This window comes from Xiphophorus hellerii, chromosome 16 (assembly GCF_003331165.1).
Source record: "Xiphophorus hellerii strain 12219 chromosome 16, Xiphophorus_hellerii-4.1, whole genome shotgun sequence".
Lineage (NCBI taxonomy): Eukaryota > Metazoa > Chordata > Actinopteri > Cyprinodontiformes > Poeciliidae > Xiphophorus > Xiphophorus hellerii.
The window spans coordinates 7,567,486-7,584,045 of NC_045687.1; the positions used below are offsets into that span (position 1 = coordinate 7,567,486).

Consider the following 16,560-nt stretch of genomic DNA (forward strand, 5'->3'; position numbering starts at 1 on the left):
AAAAACACGTAAAAAATAACCCAGACCTAGTAGCAAAATAAGCCCCTACTAATAGGCACTGGTCCAGCCTCTTACACTTTAACAATAGGAGGCAAAGGTGCAGACAAGCTGGACGAGCATTTTCAGGAAAAAGCTTTTTAAATCGTCATAATTACATCAAGTTCAACTCATTATTTCTAAAGAAAACCCTAGAATTTCAAAATTAACTTTAAAGTATATTACAGTGCCTAACAGTTATCTACACAGATATTTTAAACAATATAAAAATGTTCTGCATATGAATAAATAATCTTAGTGTGAAATGTAATATCTCTCTGAATGAATTAAAAAAGAAAAATCTGTACAAAATGGTCACTAATATATAAATCAGAAGATATGAGGACATTTTACAGCATAGAACTTAATCTAGGCCTAAATATTTATGTATATATTCACATTTTTTTCACAATTATATCATACACAAACATCTCACTTAGATATATTTATATATGTATAGTTATTATCTTATGTTTAGTTTCAAGTTTGCATGGGTTTTTTTCTGATTGCCAGAGTGTGCTCAACATGCCCCCAAGCTTGTTGAAATCACAGCCCACTAACACTTGTTCTGAGCAAAAAAAAAAAGTCCAGGAGGCATTTTAACATGGTTCTCTGGTTTCACTTAGGCTAAAATACCACATACGTCCTCCTTGCTGCAAGCAGCAAATTCACCTAGGAAAGTTACTGCTTTAAGGATTTCCTTTACTCTATTCAGTTTTTAACTTAGCTTGAATCTTCCTTGCAGATCCAGAATGCACTAAGAATGAGGCTGTGAGCTTGCACATTTGTGCTTTCAAGCAGTTTTCTTTTTTTTTTCAAAACAAAACAAAACAAAACAAAAAAACAGGAACCAAGCCAGGTTTCTGAAGCTCTTATTTGGGTAAAAGTGTTATTCTGTCAGTGCTGCTTGCAAGATCATTCAGGCACCAGGAAAAAACATTGCAGGTCCTTGGAGACAAACAGGCATAAATATGACAAAGGCAAAGAGGAATACCTTGGTAAAAGAGTAAGAATGCTAAATACATATTGCACATCTTGCTTAGAACTGAACCCCATCAGAAATCATACCATCTTAACCTGAAGCTAAACGATTTTAACAGACCGCACACAAAAACGAACGCAAACTGAGAGCAAGGGGGAACAAGCAGTCGAATACTGTCTCCGACTGACACTCATTCTTTCACTCCAGCGCTCTCCATGGAGACGGGGCGAGTCAAAGCTGGCCTTATTAAAGTAGCCTTCAAACTCACGTCCTCAAACTAATCCTCGCTCCTCACGCCGCCTACTCTCTAACACGAGCCGCCTTTGCACATGTGTTAATCTCGATGCCCAAGAGGATCAGTTTCTTTGAGCCATTCTGGAGAACAGCAGAGAAGTGCAACTGTCCGTTTAACCTTGTCAACAAACAGCAAGGCAGCTTCCAGGCAAACACAGAGATCCTGTGGCCATGGAATGGTTCATTATGAAGGATCTACGTTAGAAAAACTCCCCCACTATGATTTTATGTAAATAAACAGCAGCCAGAAAAACACCAGCCACCCAAAATAGTGAAAGTCAAATCTAGACTGATGAAATGTGTAATTTATAGATTTGTGCTCATTAGAGTTAATGCAGTTCTTAAAGTGAAAATTAAACCCTGGTTCCCAAAAAGATTTGAGATAAAAAAATAAAAGGAAATTACCATAATTATTGAATTTACAAATAATTTTAACATCGTAATTTGAGCTTCAAAAGTAATAAAGACATTAGCTATATTGAAGTAGTAGACATTTTTGCAACTAATTCAGGTTATTTGACAAATACCTATAATGTGCTTTAGTAAGGATAAAATGCAATAATAATTTATTATTACTGCAACATCTGAACAAAAATTTCGGTCTGATGACAACAAACCAATTTAGCACCAAGTCTTCCTTTATAAGCATGATTTTAAAATTTAGCATCAACTTGCAGACATCCAAAAACAGTTTAAAACAGGCACATCTCTGTGATAACAATATCATGTGAATGTAAATAAATTTCAGTAATTCAGTTTAAAAAGTGAAACTCATAAAGATTTATTAAAAGACAGGGTATCGAAGTGTATAGTTCTGTTAATCTTGGTATGGTTTGCAGCTAATAAACAACCCAAAATTCAATTCACTTTTTCAATGCTGTGATACAGACGATGGCTGTGCTGGCTTTGACTTGATAACTACACAATGCACCAATACCAGCAAACTTTCATGTGAAGCGGGACATCGAACAGCCGAACAACAGCCAGGTCATTTTTTTTTCCTAAGAAGAAGATTATGCCTGTAGTTCCAGATTAACTTAACTAAAGAAATTTCTGGACATGTGATGAGCCCAGTGAAGTCCACACCACCAAGCGAATCTCCATAAAACACTTAAATGGGATTTGCTTCAATGTTCTCTAAAGACTAACTCTGACTGACTCTGTTCTTTGTCTTGTGTTTTATTCCTATTGTCTAAAATTGAGAATTGTGGGATTTTTACTGCTATAAGCCACAATTATCAAAATTAACAGAAATAATAGCCAGATACATTTTACTTTTTGTAATGTTTCTATATGAGTTTTACTTATTGTGATGCATCTGTATATTGTTTAACATCAATAATACCTTCACACCAGTTTACAATAACATGTTCACTAGATCAATGTTCTTGGCTGAAGGTTTTCCAGTCCTTTTTTGCATCTAAATGCTAGTTTGAAAGACTCTGGCATTCATATTTTATGAAAGAAAATAATTGTAAAGTTATATTGTTCCTATTTCACTCATTTTTAGTAAATGAACATTTTAAAGCCTCCTAACATATTTGATAATTAAGCTGACAAAGAAGGATCTTGTGTTTTGAGAATAAACTGTGCTTTCTTTACATTTTTATAATCTTCTCTGACTCCCTCACAAGCGCCAAGAAATACATAATTTCTAAACATGTGCTGATTAAAGTATTTTTAAAAAATACTTTTCAAACAGTAATGAAGTGCTATCACTTCTTTGTAATCAAAGATAAAGTACAAACTACTGTATGATAAAATCTGGGTGCTTTTTAGCAGATAATCCTGAAGCAACTATATCAATGGGAAACTATTTTATATGGGTGAAATGTTCTGATCACTGTGATCAATTTCATCCGAGGGGCAGCATAAAATATATCATTGTATAAGATTAACAAAATGAAATAAAACTACTACACACACATTGTGTCTGTGCTGTACAGCTTAGCTTTACAAGTGCGTGCTTGATTCTTTGGGATGGGCAACCTGTGAGATGCTACAGTGAAAACATCCTGATTGTCAATTAACTAGTTACACCACACACACAGTAAATCCACACTGGTTATATAGACCCTCCTTTGCATTTCCTCTTCTTTCAGTGTAACTTTGTCTCCTTGCTTCATATCAAACAGACATGTGAAGATTCATGGCTGCTCGTTACAGTGTGCTTTTGTGAATAATGCTGCAATATTCTTGTTCCCAACAGATTAAAAAGGCTAGAAATGTTAACAATGATAGATGCATGAGTTTCATTTGCAGAGATACATACAAAATTTCAACTGCAACATTAAATTAGAAACCCAAAGGAATGTGCAGAGGAGGGAGAACAATTATGTAAACTTAGTGAGTACTAACAGAGGGGAAAATATAGCACCGATTTAAAATCTAAAACTTGGTTGATGCAAGAAAAGAAAAGAATGCCCTTTTTGCACCAAACAGTTCAAAACCACATTCATCACATCTGTCTTTTTTCTTATTTTCTCAGCAGATTTATTCTGCAAGGTTATGCAGGTAAGAAAGAGCAACATTATTCTAAACATATATAACTACTGGACTCACTTGGTGATTATTGCGACTCTATTTTCATACACACAGTCTAGTTATGGAAACTATACCACGAACAGCCCACTAAATGAGAACATGTCCAAACACACCAACCTTGTAGCAGACAGCTGGTGGAAAAGCGAGGCCTGGACTGTTTGTGTGCACTCTGTTTGGGAATCTGGCAAAAGGGCTGCGTGGGAGACTGTGCAGCCAGACGAGAGAAGGAAACTTGTCCAAAAAAGAAAAAGGAGTGAGATTATGAAGCATCCAGAGTCTGGTGTATTCAACATTAGTAAGAAAAAAAATGAATATGCATCTACAGAATCCTGAAAGGAAATATGTGTAAAAGAATGCATCTATTCTTGCTCGGTGACAAGATAATTTTAGAATTATATTCTTCCATGTCCTCCTCCTCCTATTACTCATTACTAAGAGTTGTCACCATCCTTGCTGTTGCTGAGTTGTTGGGGGCTGTCAAGTCTCCGTCTGGTGGGTTTGACAACCCCAGAGGAGAAGGTAAAGGAACCAAGAGGTGTGGGAGAGGAAGGAGACAGGGTTGGAGTAGGGGTTGTGGGAGAAGAGGAGGATGTAGGGGTGGAGGACAGGCTGCTGGGAAGAGAAGATGATGCTCTCTGCTCCCGAAGAAGGCGGCGTTGACGTAGAGCGGAGGACAGGAGCAGGGCCTCGGTGCAGAGGCCGGAGGCTGACAGGCTCGCTAGGAGGGCCTTTGCTTGGCTGGAGGAGACTGTCAGGGAGGGCATAGTCCCCTCATGGGGAGGCATTCTCAAACCAGGTGCAAAAGCTGCTGCAGGAGTAGGCATTCGGCCTAAAAAAAGGCTCGCTTTCAGTCCAGACAGGTACGGTTCAGTGGTTCCGGTGCGGTTGATCCCCAAGGCCTTGGAGTAGAGCAGGGACACAGAAGACAGGAGAGGGCGGAGGAGGAGCGCAGAGAGATGAGGTTTTCAGGGGGTTGAAGTGGGAAATTATGAAAAATTAAAAAAGTTCTAAAATTGGTTGTGGCTGGGCAGTGTTCCCTGCAGCAACTTCCTTCACCAGGGCATTCAAACACACCTGTGCAAGCAAGCATGCTTGCACAAACAAACACACACTCACACCTAGAAGCACAACTTGGACTGAATACTAGAGATGTGAAAGGAGCTGGTTAAGTAAAGTGGGCAGATAAGTGTGCATCTCTGTAGTCACGCGAAAAGGAGGAGGAGACTGAAGAGGCTGGACGAGGGGACAGGTCGCTCACTGCTGCAGGGTAATGGTTGCAGCAGACGGGCAGGCCGGGAGGTGAAGGGCAGCACAGGGTCACACAAGGGGGCGGGATTGATGAAGTATCAGAAGAAAACACGTAGTGGACGGGAGAGGAGGGGGAGTGAGAACAGGAGACAAACACAGGAGATTGTTATTCAGGTTGATATCAGCATGTGTGATGAAAGCCAAGACACAGGCCACCATCTATACATGATGACAGAACCACTGATCCCACTAATAAGGCGCAACAGTGAAAAAAACACATATTACACTGTTGACTACCTTTACTTCACTTATTTCTATGATGTTCATTCTTTGAAAATGCAACACACTCAGATGAACATGCAGAGCCACACCTTTATTTTATTTTAAATAATGAATGATTTGGCCAGTAGATGGCACTGTTTCAACAGAATGAAACTTGTGGGAAATACATTTTTGAAGATGATTTTGTTTCTCGGGCGCTGATGTGAATGCATGTGACAGAAACCTTTTACATGCTGTAAGTGCAAGGCACAGACTGTACAAAATACATCGAATGGATGGGGCACAAAAAAAGTTTAGTCAGGAAAGTTTTGTTACTTTTTCAAAAGAGCAAGGAAGGGGAAAAACATATCAAAGACTTTTGTTGTGGGAAATATAGCCAGCTGAGAGATTTGCTCTGCTTGAGATATTCTTCTCATACCTGACTCAAACTGCTATTCTGGTCTGTGAAGGAGTTTTGCCTCCTTGTTTCGCACTCTCACAGCTTCCTGCCAAACAGGATGGTATGTCGCCACTAGCCCCGCTTCGTGCTCATCACCTACAGCTAGCCTGTTTTACTGTCGGGAGTCATGTAAGGCCAAACGGAGAATTGGATGGTTGGAGGCGTGAAACTTATGCCATTGTCATGCCCTCCTTGATCTGTGGAAAAAGCAAACGAGGAGAAACAGGAGCTTTGAACTCCAGCACTTGGGCATATTGATTTGATTGGTCCTCGTGCTTGAAATGCGTTAGTCCCACTGACAGGAGGTTCAAGAAGAAGAGAAACTCTGTGCCTCCACATTTCTCAACACTCCTGGAGAAGATGTGTACTTTTTAAAAATTCCACCAGATTAATCACACGCTGAACATTTTTGGAAAATTTGTTGAGTTAATTTGATCATGTTTATTTAGTTGGGGAAAAGAAATTAAGAGAAATTTGTTTTTAACTAAATCAGTGGTGCCACAGCTACTGGCACTTTTATAAAACTTCAGAAAGCATAAAGGGAGACTAATCCTCTAGAAAATATCTTCCTAGATCTGTCAGAGTCCTGACTGGACTCTGGCTGATCTAATTTCCTCTCCAGCTTACCCTCCAAGCTTTCTGAAAAGATTTAGGTCATGAGAGTGAGATGGCCATTGCAGAAGGTTGATTTTGGGTCTATGTTGAATCAGCTATATGCTTTGGATCATCACCAAATGATCTACCAACCTCCCATTTTCAATTTTCTCAGACCTCCAAGTTTTTATTTAAGATGTTCTGTTTTTGCAAATAGTTATGATGCCTTGTACTTTAATAAAATTAAGTTTTTAAATGAGAAAAAGCCCAGATCCTCCAACCTGCTTAGTACAGGGCAAAAGGGGCTTCAATAAATATTCATCCTGCGTTTTATGCCAAACACACATGGGGTGTTTGTAACAAAACATTACAGCTCAATCTGCCAAAAGCACATGGTTCATTTTAAATTTCCAGTAACATTTAGCAAACTTCAAACATTTGTGATGATAGAAGAGAAAGCTTTTATAATGGCATGCTTCCCCAAACAACAGATCTACTGTTCACTAACAAGAAGCCCTGGAGATGTTTTTACTCCTCTCACCATCCTCCTCATTGGGCTTGAAGGCAGAAAAACAAACTTGCATCCAATTTCAGAGGAATTCTGAAATTCCTCTTTGTGTCTTATCATAAATATATCCAAGGCACACAGGAAATTATACAAGGTACAATGTGAAACAAAAAAATCCAATAAGTGTGACATTGCTACTTTTGGCAATTGTTTTTCATCTGGAATTTTTCTATACTTCTGAATGTTGTCAAAACAAATGTTAGATTTTTTCCAAATGTTTTATTGTCAACTTATGCAGCAAAAGATGAGGTTAGTTGAGAGCTTTTTGCACGTCAGTGTTGGAAATCAATGAAGAAGTTGCTTAGTTTAACCTGGCAGATAAAAGTAGCAAGTGGTACAACAACATGCTGTCCTAATTGGTACTGATGCATAGTTAGAACTATAAACCCATATTCAAAATGCTAATGTTCCGGCACAGGATGCAGAAGTTTATCCCTCAAATATTTTTTTGTTGTTGTTGACAGATTTTTTAATGTATTTTTGGTTTTTAGTTGGATTAATAAGATGTGGAAAGAGCATGTTGCTCTTGTCAATTTGGAAGAACAAATTTAAAGAAAGTTCAATAAAAGTGTTACTATAGAAAACTGGTTGAAAGTTTGCAAGCTAGTGTATTGTTTTATGAATTGATGACAATCAGCTTGTCCATCCTCCAAAATATATTTGACTGACAGATTTATCTTTGAGATTGGGTTGACAGATATGTGGAGAATAAAAATCATTCAGGTTTGAATAAGGATAAGGGAGATCCTATCAAGATCCCTAAAACTCTGCCAGTTCACTGGATACAACGCTTTATTTTCCAAAAGAAAGATTTCTGATACTTTTTGCTCAACAATCCTTACTTTACCTTCACAATAACTACTGTTCTCCACCTATAAAATAAAAAGCTACAAATTAATTTTGCCATAGCTGCTTCTTTTTTCCTTCTCTTAGTTTAAATCAATTGTCTCATTTTTTTTATTAACCATAAAATTGTATTAAACTGGTATGTAAACTGCTTTGGCTCCGGTTTTTGTCCTCTGACAATTAGCTTTGAGGGTCCAAAGTCCCTCTAAGGACACTGCTTTCACACATCCAGAGTCTTTCACAATAGCTGTTTTGAACAGTTTATGCACAAAAGAGACTGTGCAGTGTCAGTGTCATTCTGAAATAATAGGATTAATTTCCCTTTCAGTTGACAAGAGTAGGCATCTACTCAGTCTTCAAATCTCAGGGAATGAACAAAACCGACAGAGGGTGATGGAAAAGGAAAAAAGGGGATGCTTGTATAAATTGCAGAGTACAGGAAGGGGGAAGAAGGGGGAGAAGAGACATAAAGGGGGAGAAATGTAAAAGATTTAATGACGGAAAGAGAGATGCCCTCTTCATATTAAATCATCTGTGATTACCAGTGACTCAAGTGGCGGTTATTACTCAGCACTGCAAAGGTTCTTCCCAAGCTTCTCAGTTTGAGGAGACCAAAGCCTCATTACTTCTCCATCTCCCAAATCTCTCTCTCTGCCAAACACATTCATTTCTCTGCAATCTACAAAACTTACTTTTGAGTCTGAAATCGCTCTGGGTTATGAAGGTTTAGGTGCACTTCACTGCTTCTGTTATTTTTCAAATTACATCGACATTAAGCTTTTCTTGCCCCCATGCACTGGCAAGAATCTTCTCCCAGCTTTGCTCGACCGACATGCTTCAACGGTTTAATTTCCTAGCCTCTGGAGACCATCTAGCATCCTTATGTCCAGGTCTTTACTTTACATCACCTCTTTAAATGCTAACAAGTTGAAATATAAAAAAAGAAAAAACCCTTTAGGGCCAACTATTGAGCAAAAGTATAACATTAATCTAAAATAGCTTTAAAAGGGTATAAAGAAAATAAACTTGCACTCATGTTTTTTCACCTCTTAAAAGCAGTCCATTAATAGTGCTTTGGGAAAATAATAATTTGAACCAACTAATATTTATGTAAGTTTGTTCATGCACCAATAAATGTTAAGTCTGGGTTTATTAGTAATATTTTTAGATCAAACACTATTTTAAAATCAGACCAAAAAATGTTCTTAAGAAATTTAAAATCCAGAATTCAAACAGTTTCTATTAGTAGAAAAACACTTTCCAAACCAAACTGGCCTTCTGTGAAAATATTAATATTAATATTATTATTATTAATATTGGCCTTCTCTTATTAAATCACAAAATTATTTGTTGTTAATCACAATTCATTTATTTGATTTCACCAGCCACATTCAGGCTTAATTACTGCCTGGCCTTTAGAATAAAAAAATACTCAACCTGTTAATTCCCTACAGAATATCAAAAAGGAACACAAACTCATTGAAACAAAATTAAGAGCAGATGGAAGACAAAGTCTATAACATCTATCAGTCTGAGAAGAGTTACAAGGACATTTCTAAGTCTTTAAAACTCCAGTAATCCAGGAAAAAAAACACAGTGATGAACCTTCGAAGGAGAACTTGGCTTACCAAAATTACTCTCAGGGTGATTGATGTGTCAGCTGCATTTAGTGTAACATTAATGCAGGATTTCATGAAAAGAACATCATAACTACAGTAAAACAGGATGGTGGTGATGATCTGGGGTCCTTTGTCACTTCAGTAACTGGATGACTTGACATAATTGACAAAACCATGAATTCACCTCTCTTTTAGAAAATCCTACAGTTAAAATAATTCTAGCTGTTAAACTCAGAGATAAGCTAAAAAATTGAATCCCCAAAATATAAAATAAAGGAGTTTTACGACTTAAACCTAGTTGACATGCCTTGAACTGGATATTTTTGGTTGAAAAACTGCTAATGAGAACGAATTAAAGTTGCAAGATGTTGTCGCCAATGGTGACATAATCAGTGATAGGGTTTAGGGAGTCATTACTTTTCACCCAATGCTGGGCTGGTTTTGTTGGCTTTTTCCATTATCAAATAAAATCATAATTTCAAAATAAAAAAAATCCATCAGGAGGCAAATACTTTTTTGTGGCACTGGACCATGTACAACTTTTATAGCATATGCTTTTTCTAGAGTTTTGATTAATAGTCTGTTTCCATTAATTAAAATATAAATCCCTACAAAGAGAGACTTCATAATAATTATTTCCCCACAGACAACGAGCTAAAAATTGATTTTTTTCCCTGGACAAAATGATTCAACAATCCTGTGTCCAGCGTCCTGTCTGATGCATCAGTCTGTGGTATCAAACAACTTATGTGTATTCTCCAAAAATGGTTTTAAATTCATTCAGTCCCTGCTGAAACCTGTCATATGAAGTCAAATTCTCTTGCTGAGGGGTAAAGCATGCCGAGGACGTGCAACACTTGTGTGGAGATGATGTAACGGTCATGGAAACGATTTATTCTTGAGTGGTGAATGAAAAAAAAGAAAACAATGGGTTCCACAAATAGATGCCCACAATCTTAGTACTTAAACAACTTTCAAGGCTTACTTATGATGTATAGAAATCACATAGCATTAACTTTGCCTTTAAGAAGGGTTTATTATAACAAACTTCTGTAAAAAGAAATTAATAAAATGTCTGTGGGCAGTTATGACAATACTAAGATGACGAATCCATTAGATCGTGGATTCAACATGATTTATCAAAATCAGAACTAATAGTCAGATAATACCTGTTGCAGGCTCTGCATCTTCTGTAAGTCCTCTTTCTTGCCACTTTTAGTCTTCTCTGTGCTATTTTGCTGCAGGTGCTTCAGCTTTGAGGCAGCTGAGGAATGAATTTTACCAATGCTGGTATTATTCCCACCCTGAGAGAAAAACAAGGGAGAGAAAAGCAGAACAGAAAGTCGATTAAATATGGAGCACCTGGTTATACATTTCACTTCTGCTCTACAATACCTTCTGTTTCTACCATTGACATGAATTTACTTGAAAAGAGTTTGACTACATCAAGCAAACCAGTCTCCTGAGACAAGTAGGATTTTTTCTTTAAAGATTTGAGAAGATAGTTGATATAAAGTTGAGAAAATGCACTTCACTGAAAAAAACCCTCTATCAAGAGCGAATAGCACAGAACAGAATATAGAAAAGCAGCACTGAAAGTGACACTACGTGATCTAACTTCACAGCAAGATCTGCAAAGCTCTGTGCTTAATGATCTTCCCCACTGAGCTACTCAATTCACTGCCTCTAACAAACACAAAAACAAATACACATTTCCATCCAGCTGTGCCTGCTCTGCACACACGATAAAAGATTATAGTGCCTTGCAAATACCTTGAACTTTCTCATTGTCAGTTCACAACTACAAACTTGTACACCGCGGATGTCCAAAGTACAGCTCCATCCATTTTCCCATCAACTCTGATCACCATGACTTTCCAAGTTGAAGCAGCTCCACATTATGTTACTGCCATCACTGTGCTTTACTCCAGTATGTCCAAAGTGATGTACAATGTTTGTTTTCCTTCACACTATTTTGCATTTAAATGATAATGTTTAGTTTAGTCACCTCTGACAGGAGAGAAGCTTCTTCCACTTGTTTGGTGTTTTCCTTAAAGGAAGCATGGGAAAGTTTGATCTATATGTTTATATGGCTTTCGCTAAATAGTGGCATTGTCACTCTTCCACTGACCTCATATTACTGAAGTGCACAACCAATAGATTTACTGTCTAGACGCTCTCCCACTTTAAATTTAGTAACCTCCCTCCCTCCAAACTTCTCCACAGTTTTATCGCTGACCTGGCTACTGAGTTCTTTGGCATTCATGATGGTGTCTTTTCACTAATGTTTCCTAACAGACCTGTGTGTCCTTCACAACTCAGTGGTGACCTCAAATCATAATGGATTAGTGGATTTTATTGAAGCTCATCAGCTTTAAGGGTGAGCTGAATACAAATGCATGACAGACCTTTCAGATAATTATTTGTAAAAATGTTGACAATCCTGCATAATTTCCCTTCCACTTCGCTGTGTCAATTGTTTTTTTTACCTTACAAATCTTAGGCCTTGTCTGCACACAGCCAGGTATTTATAAAAATGATTATCATCATTTAAAAAAATAAAAATACGCACTCAATCATTTTCAGATTGGTTCATCAGGTCATCAGATCAGGTTCATCCACATGAACCCGCACAAATAGACCCCTGTATGTTATTTTAAACAAGCCAATTGCAAGAAGGGCAGTGTAGCGCAAAGCAACTAATCAGAAACCTGGCGCCATGTTTAATTTGCAACAGGAAATTATGGTTGTTTTGAAGGAGGTTCATTTACGTGGTTAGATACTTAGGTAAAAGCACTTTTAAATAATGTATTAGAATATACAGGAAATAAAATACAAGAACATGTCAATTGGGAATCATTGTAAAGTGTGTGAATATATTTGTGAATATATTGGTGCATTATTGGTCGCTGACTAATGCGACTAATGCGCGGAACCCTAAAACTCCATTTCTCAACAAATACAAATACAGTTTTCTCAAATCTCCACTTTCGTCTCAGTTTTTATGAATTATAATTTTCAGTGATATAAAGTTGAGTTTTTGTGTGAATTAAAGGCAAAGCAAATAAAAATGTATTTGTTTTCCCAGATATCCAGCTACGTATTGACTAGACCAAATTGTTAACACTCAGTAAATTGGCTGTCCTTTGGGTTAAGTTCAACTTCTATTTCTTTTAGGAAATGTGAACCACAATTGAGTAAGAAGGGAGACTTCTTGTCTGAATTTAGTTTGCAGCACATGTTGGACCAGAATAGGGAGAAGGGTTCTGTTGGAATGATCAACATGATTGAAGCTGGAGTGATGAAATAATGTGTGAAAACTCTGTAATCCTCAGCCATTCCCGTAGGAACGCTCCATGGCTCCACATCAGAGGGCTGAAACTCGCTATGACAGCGACTGTCAAGTATTTCAGTGGAAGGATGCTTTCCAGGCAAGAGTCAATACTACGCAAACTGTCAAGTCATCTTGGCATGAAGACAGCTGTACCAGGAATGCTCTAAGCCTTTTGCTAATTGCTAAGCTTTTGTCGCTTTGCGGTCAGCTGGAGGTGAGATGAAAAGAGGCGGCTCATTATATCGGAGGACAAGAAGTTCATTACATGGTCATAAGCAATATTAGGATATGGAATAGGAAACAGACTTGGGTTTTTCTGCATAATAACCCCTCAAAACAATTTAATCTTCAATAATCTTATGTAAAAGAGGCAACCCAAATGTATTTCATTGCCTTGTGAAAACAGTACAAAAAATCTCATTGCACATGCAGTGGCAATACCCTTTAATGCACGATTTAGGAAAATGTAAAATATGCCCTGAAGGTTAGTTAAAAATTCAAATGATGGTATTGTTAACTGCTTTGCTGGAGGGAAAGGAAGTTGATTTCAAGGCAAGGCTCATAAGCAAAAAATAGAAATAATAAAGTTAAGGCATTACGTATGCATATATTTAACAGAGAGGAGAAATGAGCAAGTGTCGGAGTAGATTGGAAGGGAAATAATTACTGTTGCACGACTCAGCAGGAGAGCAGCTCCAGTTTGAAGAACAGAACAGAGAAGAAGACAGGGAGTCTGTTGTCTGTCCTCTGTACATATTTTTGATCTTAAATAAAATTACATGATGAATGAGTCAGGGAGCAGACATCAGAGGCTTGAAAGAGAAGTTCCAGTAGTCATCTGCTGAGAAGAAGGAAAACAGAGCATGCTGCTTCAGAGTGACAGATGTACACAGCAGCAGCAACAAACAATGGACCTGAATTGATGCTGGTTTGGGTGGAACTGGTGGCCTCCTGGTCTCTGACATCAGACTCCCAGTGCGCTGTACTGGAATACTTCTGGTGGCTGACTCAGTGTAGAGCGTCTCTCTCGTAGGATGGCTACTGATCTCTATTAAGGTGTTCTCCAGCTCTCGAATCGTCTCCTCCAAACTGTCCATCCTCTGGTAGGTGCTGAGTCGGACCTCCTGTGTCATCCTACTCTGACTTGATGAGCTACTTTTAGAATCACAATTACTTTGCTGTATTCTAACGTCATCAGCATGCTGAAACGTTAGCACGTCGTCCCCTGTTTCAATCCCTCTTCTTAGAGCCTCCATTAGGGATTGTTGCTGAGTGTGTTGGTGGAAGGACCTTAATCTCAGTTTAGGAACTGGATTGGATGACTCTAGAAGGGAATACAGCAGTCTGTATGTATCTTTCAGTGTATTTCCCTCTCTGAAAATTATAAGAACAGGCCGTTCATTCAGCTGTGCTTCAGAAATGTCTTTATTTTGCACTGAAATAGTTAGAGTTTTAAGGTCTATACTCTTCAGTTCCTGAACTTTGTGAGGAGACACCCATCTCATCTCCATGTCTGTCAGAAGCAGGGAGATTTCTTGGTCTTGTTTGAGAACACATTCGCCTCCTTCTGAAGGTATTCCCCTTGAAAACACATTCTTGTGAACCATATGTTGATTGCACAAATTGTGTGCTGGATTGTCTTGTACAGAGTAATTTGCTAAGTCTCTGACAGAATTTTCTGCAGCAGTGAGTGAGTCTGGCAAACATTCTGTCAACACGATGTGGGGGACTGGAGATAAGTTCCTTCCCTATAAATAAAGAAAAAACTTAATATACAAATAGAAACACATGAACTAGTTAAACGTCTACAAAAAATGTAAGAAAAACTTGAAAGATATGACAAAAACTATACATATGTATGCATTTGTGGATAATTAGCATACACGCACAAGTAGGTTTGGGACCTAATTACAAAAATCGCATGCAAGGGAAAAAGGTGGGAAACAGGATAGGTTTGTTTGCTCTCAATCCAATAATACTAAATGTAGCAGGTTGATGCTCCCATAAGGAAAATTATGTCTCCATTCCTCTGGATTTCTCAATATGAAGTGACTGTTTTCAATAAGATTGCTGGTGCCAATCTTATTGGAACCACTTTTGTTAATACATGGTACGACCCACTTTATTGGTATAAAATTTCACAACCTGGATATTTCAGAATGTTAATTCTTTATTTGTCCTTCAATCAGGAAATTCTGTGTTTTAGGGAACACAGTGGATCTGAAAAACACTGAATTTAAAAATTGACCAAAATTTGCATCATTGCTTAAAGGTTTTCCAGGTATTTAATCGGATTTGACCAAAAGTTTTTGCAAGTTTAAGGTAGCAATTATCTTCTTGTTTTCATCACAACCCATCCACTTTAGACTTGAGTTTGGAATAATAATGTTTTGTCACACATTTATTCACGATATCTTGCGATAAATTATGACACAGTCTGGTAGATACAATTAGTGCACAGTCACACATAATAATTATCAGTTTAACCCTCTAATGAGTATAAAGCTTTTGCAAAATCTCTTCAGGTTTTCTTGTCAGCATGTGAATGTCAAAAATAAATCAGCGGCAGTTGTGTGGCCATGAGGCTTAAACCAAGAAGGTTAAAAGTGCATGCGGTCAAAAACTCAGCAGTAGTTACAGTGAAGGTAGTTAAGAAGTAAAAGAGACATAAGGGAACAATCCAGACTGCTCCTGGCCAGCCAGAGTGTTACCTCAGAGGCCTCAAGAGGAGACACGTCTAGCCTGGAGGGGGAAGTGTTTTTCCTGATGTGTGGACTAACGGGGAGGAAAAGTGAAGTAGGGCGAGAGAGCCTTACTGGGGCTCTCTCAAACAGCTGGGGAGGCAAAACGGAGGTTAAAAGAATGTCTCAGTAACAAAACAACAACCACTGACAAATCCAAATCGAGTATTATTAAGTCTTTGTTGCCTCAAGTTTCCAGGCAGCCCATCTTAAACACAGAACACACAGCTCTCGGGGTCCATCTGTCTATCTGTGAGTCCTGGGTGATGATGTGTGCGACTGAGCATTATGCGATCTTTGGGCTTTCTTGGTGCCAGGGGCAGAAGGGACATATGGCACCTGCTGCTTGAACATGTGGTAATGATGATGAGCGTATCTGCAAATGCCCTTAGAGTGTGTATGTACTCTAGCAACCCCTTGGCACTTTGTGGATGTCACGTTCATAGCTATAAAGTGCAGTTTGGCCATTGATTGAGCAACATTATTACGATTAAAGTATAATCAAATTGATGTACAATCCATATTTCATTTACCTCAAGTTCGGCAGCAATCTTTTCCTCCTCTCCTTGTTCCTTCTCTCCAGAGGCGAGCGTTGGGGGTGTCGATGCAGGGCGAGGGTTTTCTGACATGGTCCTCCTCAGTTTTATGTGAGGCTTTTGAGTGTCATTCTCTTCAGATTCTAATTTCTAATTAAACAAAAATGATTAAAACATGATATAAAGCAGCAAAGTGCAAAGTCCCAATGAACAGAAAATTTTCAGCAAATGAACTAATTAGTTTACATAAGACTGTATTGATTTGATGGCTTCTTTCTCTTGTACCTTTATGCTTTTTCCAGGAATTAATGGCTCTCCACTGCGAGATGTCACTCCTGGAGATGAGGGGAAACTACGTCTAGGTGGAGGAGGAGGAGGAGACTTGGACGGTTTTTCTGTGCGATATCGTGGTACTGTCAGCTCATCTGGAAAAGTGAAAACAAAAAGTGAAAAAATGAAAAGTGGAAAAAAAAAACATGATAGTGAAGCTTATAAAT

The 16,560-nt window shown here is 38.1% G+C and overlaps 1 protein-coding gene across 15 annotated transcripts in view; it reads right to left on the bottom strand.

Moving 5' to 3' along the window:
* Positions 1-857: 857 nt before the first annotated feature.
* The window catches only part of srcin1a (SRC kinase signaling inhibitor 1a), a 109,628-nt gene continuing 93,925 nt past the window's right edge, over positions 858-16,560 (bottom strand). For 13 of the 15 annotated variants that reach the window (XM_032586660.1, XM_032586664.1, XM_032586663.1 and 10 more), the window contains 5 exons: positions 16,349-16,488; positions 16,061-16,213; positions 13,701-14,534; positions 10,622-10,756; positions 858-5,116 (listed from right to left, as the gene is read on the bottom strand). In XM_032586660.1, coding sequence (XP_032442551.1) covers positions 5,111-5,116; positions 10,622-10,756; positions 13,701-14,534; positions 16,061-16,213; positions 16,349-16,488 — 1,268 coding nt within the window. In that variant the 3' untranslated portion in view covers positions 858-5,110. The remainder of the gene's footprint in view (positions 5,117-10,621; positions 10,757-13,700; positions 14,535-16,060; positions 16,214-16,348; positions 16,489-16,560) is intronic. The other 2 variants (XM_032586654.1, XM_032586668.1) reach the window with 2 other exon arrangements.